Genomic DNA, 23763 nt, shown 5'->3' on the forward strand with positions numbered 1-23763 from the left:
CCAAAATATCTCCCCCTGTATTCTCCAGCTAACACGCCTTTCGTAGTTTGTTTGGACAACATGACTTACTGCATGATATCTCATATGTATTTGTATATATCTCATGTTTTCTCTCCCCTCCTCCCCCTTTTTCCCACCTCTCCTTGTTTTTTCATATGTCATCACCACTCTCTCTTCTGTCTCTTCTCTCTTTTTCTGTCTCTTTCTTTCTCACTGTTTTTATCAGTCATTGCTTGTCCCAGGCAAAAGTCCGAGTAAATATGGACGCCGAGGCAGTGCCATAGGGATAGGAACAGTAGAAGAGGTTCATGTCTAATTCTAACTACTCTCCAACTACTTGCTTTCCGTCTTTGTTTCCTTTTCTTGTTTGCATGGCTCCTTTGCATCATAGCCAAACATGTTTCTCTGCACATTTCAGCTCCCTAATGTGTATATCAGAAACTGTGTGCTACAGACAGGATATATTATTTAAAAGGCATCATCATTTTAGTCTGTGAACATAGTCCTGCCCATTTTCCAGTGAATTAGTTGCTTTAGCAAGTCCAATCTTTTATATTTTCTAGACTAATATATGTGTGAACTGTTAAGAGTATTTGCTTCTACTTATTCTCTTCTCTGCTTTACTGCAGTATGTGCACACCTGCTACAGTTTTACTCTATAGTTTCATTCCAGTGTGCTTAATTCTGTATTTGTTAAAAAATAATGAATATTTATAATTTAATAAGCCCCTTACAGAGAAATTGTGAAAAACGCCCCCTGCACCCCCACTGCTCTTTGAAGCCACATTAAATAAAAGCCTCTTTTTTTTAAAGTTCTCATTTCGAGAGCATTAAAAGGGAGATTGAACGAACAAAGCAGATGCTGAGAAAGCATATTTAGTGTTAGGCTCTGGAGCTTTTAAACCCATCTTTCATCTCCCGCCTTAGTGTGCTCTGTTCTGGCTGAAAGACTGCCACCAGGGCTTGTCATTAAGCTGCTAAAAGCATATTTTAACATTTTTTTCATCATACTGACAGCTCGGAGGGAGCAGTGTTACTCTTCAGCCTGGTAATTCAGGATGATATGTTTTTGAAATTTTGCCAAACTGTTCTCTATGATACAGTACACGACAAATGAATGGTTCAGTGGTCAAAGTAACCATTAGCTCTCCTCAGTCATAAATACCTAAAGTGATAAGCTCTTGAAACGAACCTAGTTTATTATACAAGGTATTGGAAATATTTTGGCATTGTCCCTGAACGGTTTTCCTCTTTCCCTGTCAGTCTCTGATAATCCCAGGGAAAAGCCCAACCAGGAAAAAGTCTGGCCCTTTCAGCTCCCGGCGAAGCAGTGCCATCGGCATTGAAAACATTCAAGAAGTCCAGGAGAAGAGGTGGGAGAAGATTCCTGTGATCATTTACATAGCATATACCTGTAGACCATCGTCTACATAAAATAACTTTTTTTTCCTATTTTTCACACTATTTTTTTAACTTGTAGCAGTAGAGATAACTCCCCAAACACTCAGAAGACACCTGACAGTGGCCACGCCTCTCAAGAGCCCAAATCTGACAATTCATCCAATCAGAGCTCTCCTGAGGTGCTCACAACTACCAAGAACAGGTATATATAATAAACAGGCTCCTACCATATCCCCTGGACACTCACTGAAAATTTTAAATAGCATGTTTTGCCATTCCTGTATTTGTGTAACTGCTGGGTAATCCTCCCTTAGGTTAACATGTAGTATCACTATACATAAGATAAAATCAGGTTGGAGTTGTTAACCCAGGGTGTAGTTCTTATCTTGTTGGCAGGGCCGCATCCATCCCTGAGGCCCACGACCTTTCCCGCTCGTCCTCCAATGCCAGCAGCTTTGCTAGTGTGGTGGAGGAGAATGAGACAGAGGCAACAGAGGAATACGACACAGGCATGGTAAGCAGTGTATCCTGTATATGTACTACATGTAGAAACACAAATTATAAATTGTATTTAAGCTATCACATTTTTGTTTTTTCACTATAATCTACATAATCTGGTTTTCTTGGTCACCTTGCCATATTCTCCAGGAGAGTCTGTCATCTGCTGGAACACCACATAAGCGAGACTCCTTCCCCTACAACACTTGGCTGGAGGACAACAACAGTAACACTACTACCACCAGTCGTGGGAGCTCCCCAGGTGAGAGAGACAGCTTTGTGAACAAGGTCCAGCGTATTAAAAGTTTAAAGGGAAGGGTTAAAGTGAAGAAAGCCCATGGTTAAGCAATGCATAATTAATGCATTCAATTCATGACTTATTGTAATAAGAAGCTAATAAATAATCATGTAGCTTTGTGATTGTAATGAGGATGTTAACATATAATAAAAAATAATATTTTTTACAAGTGTAATATATAATGAGAAATTGATATGCAACTATCTTTTCAGAATATTAATTAGCAAGTATAGTCTTTTATCTAACCTCTTTAACGTGTAATAAAGTTGACTTTCTATTTCTTCTGCAAAACAAGTAAAAGCTTTCTTTTTTTTCCAAAACATAAATGATTCATATTGTATCATTTAATATTTATATAACTGTCTATATCAGGTATGAGTCTTTTCACACATTGCTAACCTATCCTTCAGGGCCTGGTAAACCTGATCGAGCAAAGGGGATGAAACTGGAACGATCACACAATCAGCAGTCCTCATCAGTGAGTAATCAGCCAGCTCTATACTAAGATCTTGTGCTTTCATTTGTGTTCATTGCACTTTTTTCTTTTAATTTGCAGTCACAACAAATGTATGCTCTTCTGTAAGACTGACCAGTTCCTATAGACCAATACAGTCTCTGCTTTACTGTTCTGCAGTGCTGCACTAATTTCTGCGACTTGTTACTGATACCGTTCTTTTTATTTTCACTGCTCCGTGTGCAGAACTGTTAGCTCAACTCACCTGGTAGTGTCCTGGATCTCCATCTTCAGGTTGGAATTCCTCTCTGCACACTTATGGCTTTAATCCACAGGTTTACTATTTACAGATGGTTCCGAAACACAGTATCCACATGCACTAAACCAAAATGCTGCTTGTGAGCATTTGTTATACAACAGTCTTCTGTCTTAGTTTTATACATAATCCTCGTCAACAGTACTGAGGAATAAACAAAAAGAAAGCAAATCTGTGTTTTGGCAAAACTGGATTTATTTTTAAATATCACTAATTATATGAATACTATACATTCTTACACTTGTATTAAAGTTTTGACCAGAATTTTCTTCTCTTCCAAAAGCATTCCCATAAGTCACAATCCTTCTGGGAGATGAGACAAGTGCAGGCATTCGCCATGACCAGTGATGAGAAGGAAAATGAGAAAGAAGATGAAAAAAAGAGAAAAAGCCTGGCCAGTCCGCTGCTCGGTGAGGCCAGAGTTCAGCATATCTAGAGAAACCTGGAGGACACTGGAGTGGATGATGCACAGAGGGGCTCAGCTTTTGCACAGTGTTCTTTCCTTCCACTCTGTTCTTTGCCTCTTTTTTTATAACCTGACCTTTGTTCCAAAATGCACAAATATAATTGTTTTATTTGTATGAGATATTACCTTGTCTGAGTTGTCTCGTTAAAGCCGAGGTGTGCTGGTTATACACGGTAAAGACAGTGCCATTGTGCTCTCTGTTGAGACTGAGTGAAGGACTGTTGATGCAACAAGTGAACTGCCTGGATGGTTTTACCAAATCAACCACGATATTGGCTTAATGAAGATTTCCAGTGTACGTGTTATACAAAATATTTGGCATCAGATTTGAGTATTTTGTCACAAAATATCCAATGTGATAAAAAGTTCTAACATTGCTGTTAATGTGATTATTTTCTGGGTAAAATACAAGTGTAACTGCAGCAAATAACTGTGTTCTTTGCTCCAGGGCCCACTCTTACCTACCAAACTTAACATCATAGTTTGTGGTAAAGATAGCATTGTATTGTAAATACCTTGAAATGGCCTTATAATTTAAACAATTTCCCTGGCCTTCAGTTTTTTTTACCTCACTTTTTTTCACTCACGTGTTCTGCAGCCAATAACGGGAAAGCAGTATTAGATTAAATGTGAAACTAATACATTTAGAATAATTTTAAGCACACTAGTTTAAAAATTTGTGGCATAAATCTTTAAAATCTGCTAATGTATAAACATACTGTACCAATCAATGAGTGATTTAACTGATTTGTCCGTCTTAAATGTTGATATGGAGATAGCTCTCAACATTATGCTGTTTTTTTTTCTCTCTCTAATGTACTTTTTTATTTATTGATTTGGTTCCTTTTAAAGTAGTATTTATGCTGTACCTCTATGGTGACTACAAAGACTACAAACAGCCAGTCATATGCTTGTACTGTCTGTGTTGTTTTGGTGTGAACTATATTGTTGTCATCTGTAAAGCTCTGTCTATTTCAGGGGTTGGGATTTCATTGAGTGCAGTAAATTTGCAATGCAGATATATAATGAAACAGTGAACCTTTATTTGCTTTTAAAGCAAGACAAAAACGCTAAATACCACTACTGATTTTGTAAATAGATGTTAAGTTTGAGGACTGTATGTGTAATGTATAGGCAGATAATTCAAAATAGGATTGACCAATTACTGCCAAGTTAATTTTTTTGCATTTTTTATTTTGTTTTTCCATAACCTCAAATTTGAAATATTTTGAGAGGATTTTATAAATTAAGATAATTTCAGAGACTGTTCTGTTAAAGGGAAATCTCACAGTACATCCAGCTGATCATTTCAGTTGCCTTATGTTGCACACTGATGGTGTAAGCATAGCTAGTGAAGCAAACAAGTTATGGGCAGCAGGATTTACAGTGAAATGAATGTTTTGTCTTTGATGTTATTTTTGGTTTTTGTAAATAAATACCCTGAGAACTTTACCATCTATTGCATATTTCTTTCCTTGTGTTGCATTACAACATTTAGTGAAAGCTACTTAGCTGTAGCATCTTTCCATCCTTTTCTTCTCACACAAATACTATTTGTCTCAATGCCTGATAGTAGAAATCATATGGAGAAATGCCTTCATACTGTAGGTGTTCCATTTCCCACAAACTTAATGAAAGCTGAGCGAGAAACCCCCATGAATAAATGATTCGATGTGGCTGCCCACAAGCTTTCAAAACTAGAGCGATCTAAAAGTGGAGAATTCCCTGGTTATGCAACTGTGCCACATGGAGGAAAGACACATATTCAGATTTAATGAGTTAAAGGGAAATAAAACTGAGCCATAACCGAAACTAGTTTTCGAATTTTTCCCAACAATTGCAAGCCACATAAGTGCCGGCCACAGGCGTTTTAGAAATGTACAGACTTGCAAGAGAAATAGGAAAATCCAAGTTTTGAACATGCTCAATGTTTCAGTTTTATATACTGATAATTGCCTGAAGATTCATCACATTAGTAGTAGCATAAAATACTAATTAGTTAATTTTAAAAAAAACAACAACACGCTAATAAGTAAGTGTAGCACCCTCTAGGATTGAAGTACGCACGATGTAGTATAGAACAGGGTTTTTTCTGGTCTTGGCAACCCGTGAGAACTGCTCACGGATAAAACAATAAAACAAAACATCACATCAAAATGCGCTCTTGTACGTAGTGTCAATTTTTGATTGATTGAATCTTTATTTTGAACATGTTGAAAAAGTACAACAAAATAGAATTAAAAGAGACAAATGAACAAAGCAAAACAAAAGGAAAACGAGCAACCACAACTCCAAATAACGTTCTTGTTCAAAAAGGAGCAGAAAGAAGTATAAGCTTATTTAATCCCACCCCTTTTCCACTATCTAGTATCAATAGACTACAGAAATACCTCCTTGCAATTACATTATATGTCATGTGTATTTTTTTTTATATTTTTTTTTAATATTTTTTTTAATATTAAAGTTATTTATTGCTTTATATATAATTTGTGCTGTGAGAAAATGAACCAGATCTGTGAATTTTAGAATTTTTGATTTTAAGAATAGTGGATTTGTATGATCTCTGTAACCAGTTTTATGGATTATCCTTATGGCCCTTTTTTGTAATATAAAGATTGATGATAGCGAACATTTGTAAGTATTGCCCCAAACCTCTGCACAGTAATTCAAATACGGTGCAATCAGGGAACAATAGAGAATGTGGAGTGATTTGTGGTCCAGAATGTGTTTTACTTTACTCAAGATTGAGACACTTCTTGAAATTTTGTTATTTTTATAAGATTTATATGAGACTTCCAGTTTAATTTATCATCTATAATCACACCAAGAAACTTATGTTCAAGTACTCTTTCAATTTCCACACCATCTAAATGAATCTGCACTTGTGCATTTCTAAGGGAATTCCCAAATAAGATAATTTTAGTTTTACTTAGATTTAGCAATAGTTTGTTCCTGTTAAACCATTTTTTAATTTTGCACATTTCTGAAGTAATTGTATCCAGCAGCTCCTTTAGATTCCCCCCAGAACAAAAAATATTTGTGTCATCTGCAAATAATACTAATTTTAATATATCAGATGCCTTACAAATATCATTTATATAGATAATAAATAATTTTGGACCCAGTACAGAGCCTTGTGGAACACCACAAGCAATGTCCAAGCATGATGAGGAATGGACACCCAGCTTCACAAATTGTTTCCTGTCACTTAAATAATTTTTCACCCATTGCAGTACAACCCCCCTGATCCCATACCGTTCCAGTTTATTAATTAATATGTCATGATTGATTGTGTCGAATGCTTTCTTGAGATCCAGAAATACTCCAGCTGCATACTGTTTCAATCAATCAAAAATCCTTAATTACAGAAAATAAAACATTTAAAATACACAAACCTCGTGAGCTGACATCCAGGAGGTGCTAAATAGTCCTTTATGGCCTTATTGCCTTATCTTCCACCTTCTTTGTCAATTATTTCCACTCTTTAAACTATATTTTCTCCATGTGTGGAGCTAACTGTGAGCTGCAGCATGCAGACACCATGTGCGCTAGCAAAAGAAAAGTGGCTGGGTGGAGACCTGAGCGATGCACTGGATTTGTCAGCCTACCACACCATATGTATAAGAATTTGAGCCCTTCTTGAACTAATCTTAAAAATAAATAAATACATATTAATATTAATACTACTCGTACCACTAATACTACTAATAAAATTATAAAAGCGATGAAACACTGTGGAGCATGACAATGCAAAGTGATAAAGAAATCCAGACCAACAGACATTTCTATCCCTACTGAAAGAAACATTCACTCTGAATGTTAGAGAAAAACTCTTCAAATATAAAGACCTTGAAATAGAAATTAAGAAAATGCCGGACAAGAAAATTACAAAAGTACCAGTGATGTTAAATTCTCTTTGTTTGGTCAGGGATGGTATGAAAAAATTACATCAACAAAATCCCTGGTAATATCAGGATAAAAGACCTCCAGCTCCTCCTCTACTTTATCCATCGAGTGAACTATTGTGCTCTCATGGTCCTGGCTTTTAAGGGATAGATTTGTAATACTACTGCTACTACTACCACTACTACTACTGATAATAATAATAATAATAATAATAAGAATAATAAGAATAATAATAATAATAATAATAATAATAATAATAATAATAATAATAAGAAGAAGAAGAAGAAGAAGAAGAAGAAGAAGAATGGGCATTTTGTTTCAAAACAAAGCCTTAAGGAATAAAAATCTACTCGGCGGAACCTTTCTCAGCACGGAGAAAGCGGAAGCGACTTAAATGTGTGTCGCACGGAGCGGAAGTAGTTAGTTGAAGTCACATTGAAGACGGAACCTCGGGTCATAGTAATACTAGGTAACCCAACTCTTTCTTTAATTAAACGAAGTTGTTATAAACATGCCACCAAGTAGTTAAAGGCAGAAAAATTCTATCCTTAGCTTTTAATATTTGAGCGTTTTGGCGGCTTTCTCGTCCAAAGTGGAGCTGCTGGTTAACGCGCCTGTTTAGCCATGATGAGCCAGTTGGCAATTACATAATTCTTTAATTTCCTTCGGTCTCTGTTATTTCATTTATTTATTTATTTACTTACTATCTTACCGTTTGGACTTTTTATTTTCATTTTTAAATCACCCGCTGTTGGGCGCCTGATTATCCGCTGATTTAAACCTGGAGGGAGGTTAGCATCCACTATTTCTGGGTTTTGATAACAGTCATTATATAAGCCTTTCACAGTGTCCCAGCACTTAGGGTAACTCTTAAAGTAGAGATGGCTAAAGGCAGTTTTCACGCAGCTTTACTAGCCAAAACATTAATTACTGGAAACATAATTTGCTACAGTGGAAACCAGTGAGACCTACAGGTTAAGAACCTGAGAACAGCCAGTTCCCAGCTCAAGGGTCAAAATGTTTCACATTTTTGCAGTGAAATCCAATTCAAATTTTAACATCCGGTAACATATATTAAAAAGGTATTATTAATCTTTTTTTTTCTGCATTATTTTATGCATGTGACGGCAAATAGTTATTTTACTGTATTTATGTGTGAGTGTAATGCCAGAGGAAAAGTAAATTTGTTTTGTTAGTTCCATGTATGAACTTAATAGATAAAGTGATTCTGAAGTGCTTTTACCTAATATTTCTATGGTTGGAGAACTAAAACAAATGTTTGTTGTTGTTGTTGTTTTTATCTCTGGAACAAGTCACAAAATTAGTAAACAAGAAAAGGGCCAGAAAATAGTTGGCATTACTCTCAGCATTCTTTCATAAACATGTCTTAAATTAGCATAAATCAGCTACTCTGCATCTAGAATAACATAATATTCATCTGCAGCAATTTGAACAATATTTTCTATGAAATGTGATATATTAGACAGCTTGGTTGGACAAGACAGTTTACATAAAGTTAAATGTTGGGTTTTTTTTGTGGGGCTCTCAGGTGCCTCTATCAGTCTTCATCAGCAGCGAGTTTTGCTGAAAACTCTGGAACCTAAAATCTCGGTCAGATGAACGTAGACTTCATTCAGCAACCCGCAATCTTTGCAGATGGCAAGAAACTGCCAAAAGGCTGAAATTACAAATTTTCACTAGGTGGCTGGCACATGGATAAGTGATCAGTAGTTGCACTGTTACCAGAGGGTCACAGTCTAGTCTCTAGGCATGTGTGACTGGTGCTTTAGTGAACCCTGTTTTATAGACTAAATAGTAGGGCAGGGCGATATGGTCAAAAATATATATCACGATATATATTTGAAAATTTGCGATAACAATATAACTGACGATATAATTTCTGCAAGACAAAATACAACTCCACAACTTTACTAGTTTTTAACTCTCAGTGATGCCGCAGTGTTCGTTTGACTTTGGGACCTGAAAGGTGTCGGAGTTTTGGACCCAGTTTTGGATCACTCCGCAAGGCTCCTGACTACGGCAGCCGTAATGCTCCGGCAATCCATCAAGCGGTGGGCTTACCAAAGCCACACTAAAACATTTTTTGATAGATTTCTGTGCACCACATAAAATCGGTTCGAGGTCAGTAAGCACAACCAGAATTCATACATAAGGCACACTGTTGATTTTTGATAAAATTAAAGGATTTTAAGTGCGCCTTATAGTGTGTAAAATACGTCATACAGAAGAAAAGAATATATCGCGATATATATCGTTACCCCGCATGCTTCATATACCGTGATATGGATTTTAGGCCATATCGTCCAGCCCTAGTCTGAAGTTACTGTTACATTACTAGTTTGATTGCTGTGACAGAGCAGAGTAAGACCATACTTTGTCTTTTTTTATTGCCACAGGACCAGGGACCAGTGAGCTCATTCCTGATGACCTTGTTTGGATAACCACTGACAATGTTTGCCTCAAAGATCATCCCTCGTCTAAGCCTATTACACAAAGCAACTTGTGAGTAAGAACAAATAGCCAAATATCTGTCTGCCTACATTCAATACTATGTTTTCTATTTCATTAAAATCTGACTTTTTTTCTTCCCCTTAATGACAAGGTGCACTTCAAGCTCATGGAGAAACTTTGAATGGATGTCTACAACCAGCTGCTTCTGCTTACTGCCCTTCACGTCATCAAAAACTGAGAAACTACTCAACAGCGGCAGACAACAGGTCCCCTCCGCGATGGGTCCAGCTTGAGCCGGAGCTGGACGAGGCTCTCATACCACGTAAACTGTCAGTAAGTCCCCTGGAGAGCTGGCTCTCACTACGCTACTCCCTCCCTCCGCTGCTGGAGTCCACTCAGCCACAGGAGGATGTAGAGCTGCTGGAGGAGAAGGTGCTGCCGCCTATCTCCGTCCCCGTTTTGGAAGACGGGGAGGGTACAGTAACACCACTCAGATGTAAGAATGTTCTAGAGATACGGCGGCGGAAGATGAACCGGCATAAATACAAGAAGCTGCAAAAACGGACTAAGTTCTTGAGAAAGAGGGTGCTGGAGGGCCGAGGAAAGAAGAAGCAGGTGGGACTTTTCTTTCACATCTATCAGACCATTTCTTTTTTTTCCCACTATGATGTCTTGAGGTTTGATTAAAAAATGCAATCATTGTTTTATTCCTTCCAATTCATCATTGTGTGTCTGATTTGCACTAGTTACAGTTTTCCAAAGCTAGATGAATATAAAACAGCCAGCTTTGTGTCTTTATTATATACAGAAACGCTTTGAGGAGGATCTGAAGAAGATTTGGATGCGAGCGGGACTGAAGAAGGCTCCAGAGGGATGGAGCACACCTAGGATCTTCATTAAACAGCATGGAAACAGAAGGAACTGAAAAATTCTGATTAAAGTCTGCGTCCCAACGTTTACCCTGGATGACTCTCCACACATCACACTGTTCTAACAATCAACCTGCCGTGTGTGCTTTTCACTTTAATTAAAGCATATTTGAGTGATGAGCTAAATAATGGTGTAGATAGTCTAATAAAGAACTCCCTCTGTGAAGCTCAAGGTGTGATGTGTCTGAATTTCTATTTTTGTTTTTTTCACCTCCAGGCTGACTTTCAGTGTCAGCTACTTCAGCAATTGTTCTTTTTCTTGTTGTACTGTAGATGGCAGTATTGTGCAAATAATGCTAACTGAAGTTTATGCTGCAAATAACTCACAAAGGAAGAAAGTGGTGTGGAAGTTTCCAACATGAAAAAACTCTTCATGTGGGACACGTAGAACAAAATAAAATGCCAACGTAACCACATACATTGTAGCTATCACTTAATATTTAATTTAAAAGCTGCAAATCATCTGTTTCATTATAAGATGATTTTCTAGCAGCTGTCAGTCGCACTAAAATTTTGGGATTATTGTAAAGTGTTTGGTTTAACGGAGATTTGTGTTTTTGGGTGCAGTTATCCGAAATGCAGTTAAGATACCAGTGTTCTATAACAAAATGCAATTGTGCAATTTAGTGCGGATATTTGTGAAGTGTTTAGCACTATTGCAGTGTTGGATTTCATTGGCTAGCGGAGGGTGGGACTTGTGTAGACTCAGTCTGCATGAACACAAAGTCCTGCTGCTGCTGGGTGAACTTCAGGCGCTCCTTTATCAGTTCTTGCACTCACCTCCTCTGACGGGCTTTTAACATCTGACAATTTTGATAAATAGTTCCTCCTCGACATGGCTCTCCTTCAGAGTAAGTGAAGTCCTCTTAAGTCGTCTCACTTTTAAAAGAAAAAAAAAAGACGCTTGCTAAATTTTTCTTTGTGCCATAATTGCATCCAGGTCAGTCGGTAACAAAAGCAGACTCCTTTGCCAGGTTTGCTTTGCCTCAGCTAAATACTTTTCTGATCCTTTTCATTATTCTTCGCTCACAGAGTCTCTGTAAGCTATTATATGTAACTGTAAATATCTTGCATCTGTATTTTTCACTGCTTTTTGGGTTTTGTTTTTGCTGTACACGCATTTTTCCAAACTCAGTTAACCGATGCAAGATTAATGTAATGTGTTTTCATGCTTTGTATTGATAACCAATGATCTTCATCATTTTAACCTTTTTTATGTTATTTTTACATTTAAAGCCCCTTGTAGGTATGAACATCTAATCTCAAACTACGGCCCTGTACACTTTCTAACTTTTTTTGTTCAAAGTGATCTATTCAATAAAATAGATCAAATGCAATCAGATTGGGCCCGGCATGTTGATACAGTAGACAGGCCATAGTTTGTGACTCTGGGATTTTTTATGGCTTCAACCCAATGTGTTTCCAGTTAACTGCGGTCTGAGTGGAGGAGTCAGCACAATCCAGCAGCCAGTCATTATATGTGTCAGTAATGAGTGTTTCACCACGAGTGGGTCTTTTGGAGTCCAGACGGCGTGGAGGAGAGGGAGCAGGAGGGGGATCCAACCATCATAAACACAGTTTATGATGGTTGGATTCAACTTAATGAACGGCCACAAAGCAACAGGGCATGGAAAAGATTCGAAGTGCTGTTTTGACTCAAACAAGTTTGTAAACATGTAGCTACTCAGAAAATGACAAGGTCACGATAAGGTAGCATATTTATGCTCTGGAAAATCCTCGCAGGCAATCCCCTGAAATTTTGAGCTCAATTTGTCCTCCATAAGGTTAGAGAAGATGCCCACACACTGAGATGTTGCTGATGTTGCTTTGGCAGCTATGACATTTGGGCGCCATCAGATCATCTGAACATGATAAATGACCTCAAAATTACAGACGTCACCTAATTATTCCACGTGAAGATGAAACTCATGTAAATCTGCAGAAAGCAATCCATACACAAATAATCCAGCATGTTTGCAGTGGTTTAGAATGTAATTAGTGAACGTAATCAGTGCTAACACGCTGTTTCCACAGGACGGTCAATAAGCCCTCCAGGCCTCTGAATGTATCTTTGTATGTTTAGCTGAGTCTGCAGCTGCACAGATTTGTCTGATTTATTTTCAACCTGTGACGGGGCTGTGAGCAAACTTCACACTTGAACAACATCGGTGAATCACAGACTTTATGCTGAGTAAACTCATTCTTTATGTTTAAATCATACTTAAAACGTTTTGCTATTTTACCTTCAGGTTGAGATTTTAATGAGCGATTCAACGTGTGTGAGTTTGGGGAGTAAAATGACAGCAGTGATTTTGCACTCTATTTGGCAAATGTCTGTTATTATCACTAGTAATTCAATAGCCCCTTGTTAAGTCTTACTGTTAAAACAGCCTCATGAGTCAACAGCCTGTGTGTGTCTGATGACAGACAATTAAAGGGGCTGAGACGCTTTGTTTTTACCATCTGCAGGAAAGTTTTTGCCCTACTGTAGAAAAGCCAGGAAAGTTTTCCAGGATGAGGTCTCCTCTCTGATGCCAGTGTGTGTGCTGAAGTCATTTTGTCCAGCTTGAAGTGTTATTTAGTTTACTGCATCGAAGAACAGTAGCAGAGGTATTCTCATAGTCTAATGGTGAAAATAGCCAACATAGCTAAAACTGCTAAACCAGTTACTGACTTGTGTTGTATGTCAAACCCTGCATTTAACCATGCATACAAAAAAACAATACAATGCAATAATTGTTGCAAGTTTCCACTCATTATTTGCTCCTCTGGATAACATTCAGTAAATCTAAATACTTTACACAGTTTAAAAATGACCAGAGCCAGTTCATACCAGTGTTATCTCACTAACACTGGCTCCCAGTATATTTAAAGTGTTATTCGTCACATTTTGAAAGTGCTTCGTGGTGTAATTTCTTGAGATATTTCTGACCTCTTAGTATAAGCATACCTTAAAATCCCCAGGCTGAGGTCTTGTAACTCTTCCAGAGGCCCAGTTTAAGACAAGAGGGGGCAGAGCTTCTACAGTTAGTGCCTCCGGCCTCTGAAATGACCTGCACAGAGGAAGTCAGTCATCTCATCTTAAAATGGAACCTAATGTTCTCTTACTTTTATCTTTTTTATCACTGTGATTTTAAAAGCTGACGAGCTCGTGACGATTTATTGATTTGCCACCGTACTTGCATGAAACATTTCAAAGCTTGAAAGAAGATTCACTGCATTACTGAAATAAATCTTGTCTCTATAGTTTATAATAACAAGTACCGGTATGGTGAAAACAAACAGGTGTTTGGTCTGGTTCCGAGACTTTTGACACTTGGGAGTTTGACTGGAGTGCGCCGAATAACAGCCTGGTGCTTCATCCCCTCAGGATCACGGCCTTGCGACAAGCCAGCAGCAGCCGAGATGAATGGGGGCTCTGTATGCTTTGGCTGCATACATCTCTGCCCGCCTTTCAGTAAACAGACGGGAAATAGCACTGTGGGAAAAATGCATTAGAAATAGCAAATGTGCTGTCGGAAAATCCCTAGAGTGAGCAAACACAAACAGCGAAATGTATTTCCAGAGTGTGTTGTTGACATCTGGTGTGTTTGTCTACTTTTGTCTTCCTTTGCTGAACTTCTGTTTTAAAGCGTTACCTTTTCACCGCGTGCTTGTTTCTTCAGCTTCACTCTATCTCTTTTAAATTGTCCTCTCACTGAACCCACATCTGCTCAGACTCTGAAAGTTTTCAGTGTTGGGTCAGTACGAGATCAAAGCTAAACTCTCCAGGCACTTCAACCAATTTGTGGGTGGAAGCGCTTGAAGTGTTTCTCAAGAATTAATCAGTGGAAATATGTGGAGACAAATCTACGGTATATAACGCAGCATCAGCAGGCTGTGTGAATTAAAATCATCAGTAGGATAAAACTCTAATCATCCTGGATTTTGTTTTTTTCAGTTCTTGCTGTGCTCTTCCTGCCGGGAGGTAAGAGACTTTTTTTTTTAGGCACAGCATATTATTTTGGATTATTTATATTTACATCTTTGCTGCACTGAATTTGTGACTACATGTGTTTATATTCTGTGTCAGCTTGGGGACAGAGCAGCAGCAGCAGGCTTGGTGTAGTGGTGGAGGCGAAGAACATCACTCTTCCCGCGGGATCTAAGGCCATCCTGCCCTGTCACAGCCCCCGCATGGTGTGGATCCGGGACAGACTGAAGGACCGTCAGAGGGTAGTGCACTGGGACTTGGTCCGCAGCAGCCCGGAAAATTCTGTGGAACGAGTCTTGGACATGTCACCTGGGGCCAACCAGAGGGTCTACAACGCCTTCAACAAGGGCCGCGTTTTCATCCCAGACTCTGCATTCAGTGATGGCAACTTCTCCCTTACTATCAACAGTGAGACTTTTCATTCTTTTTTGCAGTAGCACTATGAACGTTGTTCCATCCATCCATCCATCCATCTTCATCCGCTTTATCCGGGGCCGGGTCGCGGGGGCAGCAGCCTAAGCAAAGAGGCCCAGACCTCCCTCTCCCCAGCCACGTCCTCCAGCTTATCCGGGGGAATACCAAGGCGTTCCCAGGCCAGCCGAGAGATATAATCTCTCCAGCGTGTCCTGGGTCTGCCCCGGGGCCTCCTCCCGTTGGGACATGCCTGGAACACCTCACCCAGGAGGCGCCCAGGGGGCATCCTTGTCAGATGCCCGAACCACCTCAGCTGGCTCCTTTCGATGTGGAGCAGCAGCTGCTCTACTCTGAGCCCCTCCCGGATGGCCAAACTTCTCACCCTATCTCTAAGGGAGAGGCCAGCCACCCTTCGGAGGAAGCTCATTTCTGCCGCTTGTATCCGCGATCTCGTTCTTTCGGTCACTACCCACAGCTCGTGGCCATAGGTGAGGGTAGGGACGTAGATCGACCGGTAAATTGAGAGCTTCGCTTTTACACTCAGCTCCCTCTTCACCACGACGGACCGGTGCAGCGTCTGCATTACTGCAGCCGCAGCCCCAATCCGTCTGTCGATCTCCGGCTCCCTTCTCCCATCACTCGCGAACAAGACCCCGAGATACTTGAACTCCTCCACTTGGGGCAGGAACTCATCCCCGACCCGGAGTGGGCACTCCACCCTTTTCCGGCTGAGAACCATGGCCTCAGATTTGGAGGTGCTGATCCTCATTCCCGCTGCTTCACACTCGGCTGCGAACCGTTCCAGTGCAAGCTGGAGGCCCTCACCCGATGAAGCCAACAGAACCACATCATCTGCAAAAATCAGAGATGAGATTCTGAGGCCACCAAAGCGAAAGCCTCCGCCACTTGGCTGCGCCTAGAAATCCTGTCCATAAAAATTATGAACAGAACCGGAGACAAAGGGCAGCCTGGCGGAGCCCATCACCCACCGGGAACGAGTCCGACTTATTGCCGGCAATGCGAACCAAGCTCTTGCAACGGTTGTATAGGGATCGAATGGCCCGTAGCAATGGGCCAGACACCCCATACTCCCGCAACACCTCCCACAGGACACCCCGAGGGACACGGTCGAATGCCTTCTCCAAGTCCACAAAACACATGTAGACTGGTTGGGCAAACTCCCATGCACCCTCAAGTATCCTGGAGAGGATAAAGAGCTGGTCCAGTGTTCCGCGACCAGGACGAAAACCGCATTGTTCCTCCTGTATCCGAGGTTCGACTAGCGGACGAACTCTCCTTTCCAGCACCCTGGCATAGACTTTCCCAGGGAGGCTGAGTAGTGTGATCCCCCTGTAGTTGGAACACACCCTCCGGTCCCCTTTCTTAAAGATGGGGACCACCACCCCGGTCTGCCAGTCCACAGGTACTGCCCCTGATCTCCACGCAACATTGCAGAGGCGTGTCAACCAGGACAGCCCTACAACGTCCAGAGCCTTCAGGAACTCGGGGCGGACCTCATCAATACCAGGGGCTCTGCCACCAAGGAGTTGTTTAACTGCCTCAGTGACCTCGCCCCCGGAAATTGGCGGGTCGTTCCCCTCATCCCCAGACTCTGCTTCCTCCTCGGAAGACGTGTCAGTGGGATTAAGGAGGTCCTCGAAGTATTCCTTCCACCGCCTGACAATTTTCTCAGTCGACGTCAGTAGCGCTCCGCCAGCACTATACACAGTGCAGGTAGAGCACCGCTTTCCCCTCCTGAGACGCCTGACGGTTTGCTAGAATCTCTTCGAGGCAGTCCGAAAGTCTTTTTCCATGGCCTCTCCGAACTCCTCCCACACCCGAGTTTTTGCTTCAGCCACTGCCCGAGCCGCATTCCGCTTGGCCTGTCGATACCTGTTGGCTGCCTCCGGAGTCCCACAGGCTAACCAAGCCCGATAGGACTCCTTCTTCAGCCTGGTGGCTCCCTTCACCCCTGGTGTCCACCATTTGGTTCGGGGATTACCACCATGGCAGGCACAAACCACCTTGCGGCCGCAGCTCAATGCAGCAGCTTCGGCAATGGAGACGCTGAACATGGTCCATTTGGACTCAATGTCCCCAGTCTCCCTCGGAATGCTGTTGAAGCTCTGCCGGAGGTGTGCGTTGAAGATCTCGCGGACTGGGGCCTCTGCTAGACGTTCCCAGCACACCCTCACTACGCGTTTAGGTGCACCAGGTCTGTCCAGCGTCCTCCCCCGCCACCTGATCCAACTCACCACCAGGTGGTGATCAGTTGACAGCTCAGTCCGAAAGTCTTTTTCCATGGCCTCTCCGAACTCCTCCCACACCCGAGTTTTTGCTTCAGCCACTGCCCGAGCCGCATTCCGCTTGGCCTGTCGATACCTGTTGGCTGCCTCCGGAGTCCCACAGGCTAACCAAGCCCGATAGGACTCCTTCTTCAGCCTGGTGGCTCCCTTCACCCCTGGTGTCCACCATTTGGTTCAGGTGGTGATCAGTTGACAGCTCAGCCCCTCTCTTTACCCGAGTGTCCAGAACATATGGTCGCAGGTCTGCTGATACGATTACAAAATCGATCATCGACCTACGGCCTAGAGCGTCACCAGGACGCTGTTCGAACAGGGTGTTCGTTATGGCCAAACTGTGATTAGCACAGAAGTCCAATAACAAAGCACCGCTCGGGTTCAGATCAGGGAGGCCGTTCCTCCCAATCACGCCCCTCCAGGTCTCGCTGTTGTTACCCACGTGAGCATTGAAGTCTCCCAGCAGGACAACAGAGTCTCCAGGTGGAGCACCCTCCAGCACCCCCCCCAGGGACTCTAAGAAGGCTGGGTACTCTGAACTGCCACTCGGCGCATAAGCGCAGATGACAGTCAGGACCCGTTCCCCGACCCTAAGGCGCAGGGAACAAACCCTCTCGTCCACCGGGAAAAACCCCAACGTACCGGCAGCAAGCCGAGGGGATATTAGAATACCCACCCCAGCCCGCCGCCTCTCACCAGGGGCAACTCCAGACTGAGACAGAGTCCAGCCCCTCTCCAGGAGACTGGTTCCAGAGCCCAAGCCATGTGTAGAGGTGAGCCCGACTATATCTAGCCGGTACCTCTCAACCTCAAGCACTAACTCAGGCTCCTTCCCCACCAGAGAGGTGACATTCCATGTCCCTATTGCCAGTCTTGGCAACCGGGGGTCAGTCCGCCAGGGCCTCCGCTCCTGGCCGCCACCCAGCACACAATGCACCCGACCCCTATGGCGCCTCCTGCGGGTGGTGGGCCTGCGGGAGGATGGGCCCATGTCTCCTCTTCGGGCTGTGCCCGGCCAGGCCCCATGAACTAAGGCCCGGCCACCAGACGCTCGCCCTCGGGCACCCTCCCCGGGCCTGGCTCCAGGGCGGGGCCCCGGTAACCCTATCCCGGGCAGGGTAAACTGTTCCCTCGGTGTCCTTTTCATAAGGGTCTTGTTGTTCGTGCTGAGTTATAATTTTAATATAATTAAGTTAATTTTATTTTAATAATATTTATTTATTTTCAGATGTGGCAGCAACCGACAAAGGAGTTTATACTTGTAATTTACACCATCACTACTGTCAGATTCACCAGTCTATGCAAATCCATGTTGATGTCACTAAGTCAGGTGAGGCTATCTGATCTAAAATACTATATTTGTTTCTTGAATTGTGATGTATAATTACATTTAATTACATTTAATTGTGTATTTAATTACACCTAAAAATGTATTACACCTGAATGTGTTTCCAGCTCGTAAAGAGAAGCGGTACTTGGATGGAGAGAAGACTGTGTTTGTGGTCCTGTTGGGCAGCTCAGTGGTATTGCCTTGTGTGAACCGGCGCCCCCTGTGGCGAGAGGGTCTTCAGGAGGACCAGCAGCAGGTGGCCCACTGGGACTTCCAGCCTCCTGGAGTGCGTCCTGATAAGGCCGACCGACTGGTGGACCTGTACGCCTCCGGAGAGCGTAGGGATTACGGACCTCTCTTTGCCCAGAGCAAGATGAGTGTGGCAGAGGATGCTTTTACACTAGGAGACTTCTCACTGTTCATCTCCGACCTGAGGCCCGCTGATAAAGGCCTTTACTCCTGCCACCTGCACCATCACTACTGTGGTCTCCATGAGAGGCGCATCTTCAGACTAACTGTGGGACCTCCACTCATGCCTGATTCCACTCCAGCACCCAGAATTTTCCAGAATGATGAACCAGATCCAAGTAAGTAACAAAAATCCTTAGAAATTTGTTTTCCCACAACATAGTCATGGTAAATGGTTTTTCCTCTATGTTTTTTTTGGCTGAACTGTGCACAGAGAAATAAGACCGCTCCTGGGTTTTTTTGTTATATTTATAGGCATAGTTGGTCAGTTAAATCAGTTCTTCCTCCTGCCAACTTTCTCCTCAGTCCTCCCTGTTTTTGTGTTTGAGCTGAAGAGGGAGGAGCCAAGGAATGCAGGAGCTAGTTGAGAAAGAAAGAAAGAAAGAACGAAAGAAAGAAATTCTTTCATATACTTGTTTATTTGGTTTTGCAGATTGGATAGAATAGAGATATCTATTTGCATCTTTTGCTTAAAAAGCTGTCTACAGTTTTTAATCGACTGTAATGGAAGTGCTCTCATTTTCCTCACAAACTGCTTCATTTAGAGCTTTTTTTTATTTGTTTATCTAGACATATTTTAGCTAGACTGAGCAGAGGAATGGGTTTCAGCATCCAGTACTTTTTGGAGTGGATGGTCACATCCTGTGTTTTTGGTTTTTTGTTCCTCATTTTTCCAGAAGTCTAAACCAGGCATCTAGACCTGTTATACTGCTTCTCCACTTTTGTTTTGTTTTTTTTCCAGTCTCTCCTTCGTTTCTCTGGTAGAGGCATATTTATCAGCAGTTACAGGAAGTCTGGCCCATCTGTTCAACATCTGGGCCAGCTGCGACATGAAAGAGCAAAGTAAGGGGAGGGTATGAAAGTACGTGTTAGACTATAGATTCTCCTCCCCTTTAAAGAAATGACAGCCAATTTAAAATTTATGCTAGAAAGAAATGCATGTGTGATGCATTTTTTCCTGCCCACTTAGCTCTTATCTGCACCTCGCTGAGCTTGTTAGACAAAAAAAACAACTATTTCTATTCACCCACATTACATTACAAGCATCATGGGAACTTTTCACAGCTTTTCACTTTGTTGTCGTAGTTATTGATGACATGAAACAAAAATAAAAAGAAGTTATTCCTTGTAATCATGAGGGAAGCATTTTGTGAGCTGTCACCAGTTCAAGAGAGATATCAGCCTCTGAAAAGAAGATGATTCCTTTTATTTCATTGACTTGCAAATGATGTGTATCCCACCATTTGAAAAAAAAAAAAGCCATTAAAGCATACACACTTGATCTGTTAAGAAAATGGTAATAGACCACTGCTACAGCATGGCTGGAGATCTCCTCTCAGCAGTTGTGCTGTAGAGACAATGACCTTGGGTATGTCTTTGCATTTTCATGCATATTAGGCACATTATGCAATGACAGCTTTATTTGCCATCAGTGTATACATAGACCCCCTTAGAGGATGTTGGTAATTAAGTTAGAATAAATATTTTTTCTGTTGACTGGCTGGTTTTTAATGCATAACAACAGATACACCATTGCATGTTTTCCTCATTAGTTCTTTGTTAGTTTAGACTGTTCTTTTGAGCTGCTAATGAAAGACTAGAGATTAAACAATTTTAGTATTTTCTGTGATTAAACTGCTTTTTAATTTATGACCAATTACTGGTGTATATTAGCAACACATCTATAAGCGTACTTTTTGCAGAAGTAGTCGTGATATAACACATTATGGTTTGAAATAATGATTAAAGAAAATATAAACAGTTCTCTATTTGTTATGTTTTTGAAATTATGTGTAACTATGTAGATGTATAAATGTGGTGCATTGGGACAGTTCAGGTCACTGTGAAACCCTTTGCTGCCTGCCATGTTTAGAGCGGCCTGCCAGATGGTAGACTTCACTGCTAAACTCTGCTGAAGGTGTCACAGATTTATTTTCCATACATGCTCAAACCAGGCTTCTGTGTTTGTTAGAAGAGCACTTTTAAAATGAAAAAGTAATTCAGACATGCAGACAGACCACATTACAGACTTTGTCTCCCTTCCCTCACACTTCTCCACTTTACTGGTCAGCCTGTGTTTTTCTGGGGAGAAAAAAATAACAGCTGCATGACATCAGGTCTGGAAGTCATTACTGCCAAACAGCATCTTGACATTTAACTCTCTGCTCTCCCTGCTCCAGTGTTTTGCTTTTGGGAACAAATGAAAAAGGGCCTCTGGAGGAATGAAAACCTCTACTTGTGTGGAACTACATTTCATTTTGATCCTTGTTTATTGCCATTAGTTTAATCCAATGCAGCAATACAATAAATCTAATTTAAAATATGAGCATGAAATCCCCAGGATACATTGCATTGTTTGGTTTTAGGGTTTATTGAGTTCACTCAATATTTAGCATGTGTAATATTCAGTAATTCTTGGAGAGTTAATTAGGTTATTGAAGAAGGAATTTTATTTTATTCCTGTTCTTTTCTCAGGCGAAGGGGTCGAGCCTCCACGTGTGGTTAATGTCTTTATCCCCGAGCATCGAAGTTATTTCATGCAACATTTGGGCTACTTCCTGGCAACATTCTTACTGCTGGGGTTTATCGTCATTGCTCTTATTATGCTGACTCGACGGCGCAAAAAGAGAGGTATTTTTTATTACAACATTCCTGCTTGGTTGTTACTTGTATATTGCAACCTGATTGTGTTTCTTAGCATCATAAAAAGCATATTTATCAGAGTTACATTTTGTTATTATTGTGTGCGCTTGAGTTTTTTTTTCTGTTTTTTACAGGGCTGGAGTATGAGCTGGGTCGATCCCAACGGTAATGCATTATCATGTGGTTAATGTTATGCTGCTTTAACTTTACATTAAATCTAACATTAACTTCTTCACAGGGGAACCGCAATCGCTGGAGGTGAAGTAGCTTTAGACTGCACAGAGCTGAATTGCTGTAACCAAGAGCCTTTGAATTCAGGTGCAGTAAACTTCACCCAAACGCATTAAATACGCACACTTCGCTTTCCATCCACAGCTCATTTTCTGTGTGTCTACTTTAATCGACAGAGTACAAAAACAACATAATGAAAGAGCGCGATATGGCTAAAGACTGCAATAAGGGTGAGCAGAAACTGTGTATTTCAGTGAGTAAACACAACAATTAGCATCTTTTCAGCAGATTTTGGTGTTACGATTTCCCTTTCTCACCTCCTCATGCAGAATTTGATGGGAAGATGTGGAAGTGAATGTGATATTTCTGAGACGCCGCTGGCAGGTCCAGGGCAAACACGGGAAGAAATACAGGACCATGGAGAAAAAGGAGAAAATCAGGAAACCCAGGAGAGGACAGGAGGAATGCTCCCTCTGCTGTAACCCTAGCACACAAAGCTTTTTCAGTAAAGGATATCATCTTTCTTTTTTTTTCTTTTTTCTTTTTTTTACCCGATTTCAAAATTAATACACACACACACACACACACACAAACACACACACACACACATATATATATATGTGTGTATATGTATAGATATTTTTTTCCTTCTCACCAGCTGTTATAACCATATGGTTAAACTTATATTTGATCCTTCCTCTTTGCATTCAGTGTTTTGTTTATATTAAATACAAAGCATTTTCTTATATAATGTTTTTAAAATATGTTTTTTAACTATATGCATGCTCTTTATTGAGGTACCGGTATGTTTTATTATGTACTGCACATGCTTATGGAGCTACAAGCTTACGGCTCTTTTTAATTGTTGAAATCTGGATATTTCCTTTTCTTTTTTTGCATAAATTCTGCTGTAGTGTAAAGCACATAAATCATAATGTTTCATAATTCAATTTACTGTATGTTGTAGACATTTTCAAATGTTGTTTGGAAACGAGTATGACTTTATTCTAGCTACACAAAAACAGATCTCAACAGTGGTGACAAAGGGACTACCCTGTTTTGTGGATTTTTCTTACAGAAAGGCAGATTAAAATTCTCCTCCCCATAAGTTACCCAAACTGACATTGTGTACAGTTACCTGGTTCACTGAAAATTTATCAGGTGAAAAGTAATGTTGTTACTTTTATGACAATGGACTATAGGCTCAGTCTGTGCAAACTCAGGAAAATTCTCGAACCATTCTTGTTTGCATCAAACAACAATAATGTACCCTGGTTTGTAAAACACTGAATTTTCGTGAATGAATCTTCTGGTTAGTGATACAGGAATCTGTTATCAACTGTGTAGCTGTACTTCTGTGAGGAAAAATAGTGTCTACTATATCAGTAATGCTAAATTGTAAAATGTAGATTAGCCTTTTTTTTAAACTATTTCTTGCATTTCTCTCTGGCTCACCTGCACACTTTAATGTTCCTCTCCTCTAATAAAGATTTCTTCTGCTCACAACAGCAAACACTACATTTGCTTCAAGTGGCTTCCTTAGTTTCCCAAGAAACCACACGTGAGCCAATTAGTCAATTTATCTTAGACCTTAAATTTTGACATGTCTAACCTAGAAATGTATGCACCCAAACTATGCACGTTACAAGTTCTGCTAACTTGAA

The 23763-nt window shown here is 41.1% G+C and overlaps 3 protein-coding genes across 13 annotated transcripts in view; all 3 read left to right on the plus strand.

Annotated features, from left to right (window-relative positions):
* Positions 1-4885, plus strand: part of LOC146684598 (rap1 GTPase-activating protein 1-like) — a 56095-nt gene extending 51210 nt beyond the window's left edge. For 9 of the 11 annotated variants that reach the window (XM_085442765.1, XM_085442756.1, XM_085442758.1 and 6 more), the window contains 8 exons: positions 227-304; positions 1264-1373; positions 1481-1603; positions 1780-1915; positions 2050-2161; positions 2608-2675; positions 2898-2945; positions 3251-4885. In XM_085442765.1, the coding sequence (XP_085298891.1) occupies positions 227-304; positions 1264-1373; positions 1481-1603; positions 1780-1915; positions 2050-2161; positions 2608-2675; positions 2898-2906 (636 nt within the window). In that variant the 3' untranslated portion in view covers positions 2907-2945; positions 3251-4885. The remainder of the gene's footprint in view (positions 1-226; positions 305-1263; positions 1374-1480; positions 1604-1779; positions 1916-2049; positions 2162-2607; positions 2676-2897; positions 2946-3250) is intronic. The other 2 variants (XM_085442759.1, XM_085442764.1) reach the window with 1 other exon arrangement.
* Positions 4886-7720: 2835 nt separating this feature from the next.
* On the plus strand, positions 7721-10906 carry aurkaip1 (aurora kinase A interacting protein 1). The gene is made up of 4 exons (XM_085444669.1): positions 7721-7808; positions 9757-9862; positions 9963-10426; positions 10620-10906. The coding sequence occupies exons 2-4, from the start codon at positions 9811-9813 to the stop codon at positions 10734-10736; spliced, it is 633 nt and encodes a 210-aa protein (XP_085300795.1). The 5' UTR covers positions 7721-7808; positions 9757-9810; the 3' UTR covers positions 10737-10906.
* Positions 10907-11440: 534 nt separating this feature from the next.
* Positions 11441-23617, plus strand: LOC146684600 (matrix remodeling-associated protein 8-like). Its single transcript, XM_085443900.1, has 10 exons — positions 11441-11591; positions 14681-14707; positions 14813-15121; positions 18656-18757; positions 18883-19344; positions 21701-21856; positions 22003-22033; positions 22107-22186; positions 22276-22329; positions 22429-23617. Exons 1-10 carry the CDS (start codon positions 11576-11578, stop codon positions 22452-22454), a joined length of 1263 nt encoding a protein of 420 aa, XP_085300026.1. The 5' UTR covers positions 11441-11575; the 3' UTR covers positions 22455-23617.
* The last annotated feature ends 146 nt before the right edge of the window (positions 23618-23763 follow it).

Source organism: Copadichromis virginalis, linkage group LG20, assembly GCF_057382275.1.
Source record: "Copadichromis virginalis isolate Kocher_CV1m ecotype Utaka linkage group LG20, C_Virginalis_male_GT1.1, whole genome shotgun sequence".
Taxonomy (NCBI): Eukaryota; Metazoa; Chordata; class Actinopteri; order Cichliformes; family Cichlidae; genus Copadichromis; species Copadichromis virginalis.

What these genes read in the sequence shown, in the direction of transcription:
- aurkaip1 (XM_085444669.1), top strand. Translation starts at nt 9,811, where the DNA reads ATGTTTGCCTCAAAGATCATCCCTCGTCTAAGCCTATTACACAAAGCA. An exon ending in CCTATTACACAAAGCAACTT is followed by an intron (nt 9,863 to 9,962) that starts GTGAGTAAGAAC and finishes CTTAATGACAAG; the next exon opens with GTGCACTTCAAGCTCATGGA. An exon ending in GCCGAGGAAAGAAGAAGCAG is followed by an intron (nt 10,427 to 10,619) that starts GTGGGACTTTTC and finishes TATTATATACAG; the next exon opens with AAACGCTTTGAGGAGGATCT.
- LOC146684600 (XM_085443900.1), top strand. An exon ending in TCGACGGCGCAAAAAGAGAG is followed by an intron (nt 21,857 to 22,002) that starts GTATTTTTTATT and finishes TGTTTTTTACAG; the next exon opens with GGCTGGAGTATGAGCTGGGT. An exon ending in GAGCTGGGTCGATCCCAACG is followed by an intron (nt 22,034 to 22,106) that starts GTAATGCATTAT and finishes ACTTCTTCACAG; the next exon opens with GGGAACCGCAATCGCTGGAG.